General features: G+C 48.0%; 1 protein-coding gene across 1 annotated transcript in view; it reads left to right on the top strand.

Moving 5' to 3' along the window:
- Nucleotides 1-751: 751 nt before the first annotated feature.
- Nucleotides 752-4,542, top strand: part of LOC107299386 (V-type proton ATPase subunit B, kidney isoform-like) — a gene marked incomplete at both ends in the record, with an annotated part of 32,880 nt that continues 29,089 nt past the window's right edge. The window contains one exon of the mRNA XM_015828751.1: nucleotides 752-850. Coding sequence (XP_015684237.1) covers nucleotides 752-850 — 99 coding nt within the window. The remainder of the gene's footprint in view (nucleotides 851-4,542) is intronic.

Raw genomic sequence — 4,542 nt, 5'->3', positions numbered from 1 at the left:
AGAGGCTGCGCCTCTGAATTTTTGTTTCCAGTTCACTGAAAAGGAAAACTGATCTCTGAGTAAACTGTAGGGAGGACAGTCTCACTGTTGCTCACCCTGAGATGGTCTTTTAGCTTATGTGGAGAGAGAGAGAGAGAGAGAGAGAGAGAGAGAGAGAGAGAGAGAGAGAGAGAGAGAGAGAGAGAGAGAGAGAGAGAGAGAGAGAGAGATATGATAGTGTGTGTGTATGTGTGTGTGTGTGTGCGTGAGAGAGAGATGATAGAGGGATAGAGATAGATAGATAGATAGATAGATAGATAGATAGATAGATATAGATAGATAGATAGATAGATAGATATCATAGATATAGATAGATATGATTGAGAAAGAGATGAGAGAAAGATAGATAGATAGATAGATAGATAGATAGATTTGATGAGAGTGTGTGTGTATGTGTGTGTGTGAGAGAGAGATGATAGAGGGATAGATAGATAGATAGATAGACAGATGATAGATAGATAGATGAGAGAGAGAGAGAAAGAGAGAGAGAGACAGAAAGATGATAGATAGATAGATAGATAGATAGATAGATAGATAGATAGATAGATAGATAGATAGATAGATAGATAGATAGATAGATAGATGAGAGAGAGAGAGAGAGAGATTGGACAGGCAGGCAGGTGTACATTCATGTACCCTTCCCCAAACTTTGCCAGGGGTTGAGAAGCTGAGAGTTGTGAGGGTTCAGTTGCCTTTTGTGTCTCTCTTGCAGTTCGCCCAGTATGCAGAGATCGTCAACTTCACCCTCCCAAACGGCACCCGTCGGAGCGGGCAGGTGCTGGAGGTGGCCGGCTCCAAAGCCATTGTCCAGGTGAGTGGAAGGGACACCTGGAGCGCTCAAGAGAGCCGAAGGGGGTCTTAGTGTCAATCCAATCCATGATTAAAATCTGGAATCAGCCACCGCAAGGGCCCAGAGTGGGCCCTGAATGCCAACTTTGAAACACATACAAGGAACAGTTGCTGGAATTGGGAATGTCTAGTTTAACGAAGAGAAGGACGAGGGGGGACATGATAGCCAATGTTCCAGTATCTCAGGGGCTGCCCCAGAGAAAAGGCAGTCAAGCTCTTCTCCAAAGCCCCTGAAGGCAGGACACGAAGTAACGGGTGGAAACTCATCAAGGAGAGAAGCAACCTGGAACTAAGGAGAAACTTCCTGACAGTTAGAACAATTAGCCAGTGGAACTCCTTGCCTCCAGAAGCGGTGAATGCTCCAACCCTGGAAGTTTTTAAGAAGAGACTGGACAGCCCTTTGTCCGAAATGGTATAGGGTCTCCTGCCTGAGCAGGGGGTTGGACTAGATGACCTCCAAGGTCCCTTCCAACATTATTATTATGATGATGATGACGTTGATGATGATGATGATGATCACAGGCTTCTGAGGACCTTCCCTGGAGGATATAAGATGAATCCTAAGATGGTTGTCTTGAGATCACCAGGCTGTTCCCAGCCATCTCATCTCCTAAGAATCTGATTTGGGCTTTCCTGGGAATAAGCAGGGCATCTTCCTGAGTCTTCCCCGGACTTCCAAAAACTTCCTGAAGGTTCTGGAGAAGATAGACAAGAAGCAGAATTCCAACATCTCAGGGGTTTTCATGAGGAAGAGGGGGGGGGGGGGTCAAGCTATTCTCCAAAGCGCCTGGAGGCAGGACAAGAAGCAACGGGTGGAAACCGATCAAGGAGAGAAGCAACCTAGAACTAAGGAGAAACTTCCTGACAGTGAGAACAATTAACCAGTGGAACTACCTGCCTCCAGAAGCGGTGAATGCTCCAACACTGGAGGCTCTCAAGAAGAGATTGGACAGTCACTTGTGTGACATGGTATAAGGTCTGCCTTTGGAGCAAGGGGTTAATAATAATAATAATAATAATAATAATAATAATAATAATAATAATAATAATAATAATAATAATAATAGTAAAGTTGGAAGGGACCTTGGAGGTCATCTAGTCCAACCCCCTGCTCAGGCAGGAAACCCTATAGCATTTCAGACAAATGGCTGTCCAGTCTCTTCTTAAAAACTTCCAGTGTTGGAGCATTCACCGCTTCTGGAGGCAGGTAGTTCCACTGGTTAATTGTTCTCACTGTCAGGAAGTTTCTCCTTAGTTTTAGGTTGCTTCTCTCCTTGATTAGTTTCCCTCCGTTGCTTCTTGTCCTGCCTTCTTCAGGGGCTTTGGAGAGTAGCTTGACTCCCTCTTCTTTGGGGCAGCCCCTGAGATACTGAAACTCTGCTATCCTGTCCCCCCTCGTCCTTCTCTTCGTTAAACTAGACATACCCAATTCCAGCAGCCGTTCCTTATATGCTTTAGCCTCCAGTCCCCTAATCACCTTTGTTGCTCTTCTCTGTACTCTTTCTAAAGTCTCAACATCTTTTTTACATCGTGGTGACCAAAACTGGATGCAGTATTCCAAGTGTGGCCTTACCAAGGCATTGTAAAGTGGTATTAACACTTCACGTGATCTTGATTCTATCCCTCTGTTAATGCAGCCCAGCACTGTGTTGGCCTCCAAGTTCCCTTCCAGCTCTGTTATTCTGCCCTGTTCAGCCTGCCCAATCCCAGAAGCCAGCTGCAGCAGAAGTTTCCTCAACCCCACCCATCGAGGGGGGTCTTCTGCTGTGTCTCTGGAACTCGTGACATGCTCAGAAAACCCAGTTCTGGCCTCCTATCCCTCATTCCCCAGCCCTGCAGGGGACGTCCAGTGGCCACGTGGGCTGAGGGTCCTAGGAAGAGCTGCCCAGGTCATGGAGAGGGCATCGGGTTGACCAAGGATGCCTGTTCCAAGAAGACCAGTTAATCTTTCACGTCCTGAGCGCCAGCCAGATTGAGCCAGGGGGATTCAGCCCACACGGCTGCGGCTGGCTCCGTTGCTCTAAATATAAACCAGGATTGCAGCTTAGACAAAGATACACAGCTTAGGCTCAAGCTGACACGTGGCCTCTTAGTGGAAACGGAGCCAAAGTTTCGGCGGAGGCATCAAAGGCTGGCCAGCTCGATTATACAAAAGAGGAATTTTGCAGAGCGGGTTCTGGGTTCTGTTCTGTACTTCCCACTCAAGCGAGGTGTCCGCGGGGTCTGGTCCAAAGTGAAGGAGCCCCCAAAACACGTCCAAAATGGGGGGGGAACTGGGATCAGGCTGTTGCAACGGCCCTCTTGATGTTTTGGACCCTCCGTTGCAGACACCCTGCGTTCAAGTTGACCCTGAGCACCCAAATGGAAAGACAGCTTTGGGTAACTGGGTTTAGCATACTAAAAAGCAGAGACATCACCCTGCCAACAAAAGTGCGTACAGTCAAGGCCATGGTTTTCGCAGTTGCAATGTATGGCTGTGAAAGTCGGACCCTAAGAAAGGCCGAGCGCCAAAGAATGGAGGCCTTGGAACTATGGTGCTGGAGAAGACTCCTGCGAGTCCCCTGGACTGCAAGGTGATCCAACCGGTCAGTCCTGGAGGAGATCAACCCCAACTGCTCTTTAGAAGGCCAGATCCTGAAGTTGAAACTCAAGTCCTTTGGCCACCTAATGAGAAGGAAGGACTCCCTGGAGAAGAGCCTGATGCTGGGAAAGATGGAGGGCAAGAGAAGAAGAAGGGGACGACGGAGAAGGAGGTGTCTGGATGGAGTCCCTGAAGCAGTAGGCGCGAGCTTCAATGGACTCCAGAAGATGGCAGAGGACAGGAAGGCCTGGAGGAACGTGGTCCATGGGGTCACGATGGGTCGGACACGACTTCGCAACTAACAACAACAACAAGCTCCTCTGTTCCTGGGGCCACCTAGAGATTTTTTCTCTCTCTCTCTCATTTCCATGGTGTTTGTTAATATGCTGAGTTCTGCAGAGATCTGGAAGCAGCAGGGTGCTATATCTCTTAAATATTCATGCATGTTGCTGTGAAAATCACTAATTTCCAAGGGACACTAGGAGTCAGGCAGCCCGGAAACTGTTACGGTTAGTGGCACTGTCAGCCAGATGTTGAGACTGTATCCGGCGTTTTTGTCCACCTCACGAGTCCTTCCCAAGGATCTGAGATAGGCAGACGTTGTCGCTTACTAATCTTAAAGGTTTCCTCACAGGATGTCAGCTGTTCCAAGCAAAACTGCCTGTTGCAATTGACCGACGGGGGATTATTGTCAATGCCGATGGTGTTCAAGCGGTCCTCCACATGTTTTGGGATTGCACCCAGGGCGCCTATGAGTGTAGGGGGCTATCTTTGGGGCGTTTTCCCCACGGTCGTTCTACTTCTATTTGCAGGTTTTTGATTTTGTGATTTTCTCCATTATTATTATTGCTATGGGTGGTCACACACTCAGCCGGATGTTTAGATCTAGAAGAATAGCGACAACACTGACAGGACAAGCCACTTGTAACTAAACAGAGAGCAAATTTTATTCCCTTCTAGCACTGATGATGTTAGCTAGCTGGGTAATGAAACATCTGCCAGACAAAAACCAAGCTCAGAGGGCACCAAGGATCCTACAGTCCTCCTCCTCCTCCTCCTCCTCCTCCTCCTCC

The sequence above is a fragment of the Protobothrops mucrosquamatus genome, unplaced genomic scaffold (genome assembly GCF_001527695.2).
Source record: "Protobothrops mucrosquamatus isolate PMUCROS unplaced genomic scaffold, P.Mucros_1.0 scaffold4855, whole genome shotgun sequence".
Taxonomy (NCBI): domain Eukaryota; kingdom Metazoa; phylum Chordata; class Lepidosauria; order Squamata; family Viperidae; genus Protobothrops; species Protobothrops mucrosquamatus.
This window is presented reverse-complemented; position numbering and strand designations above follow the sequence as displayed.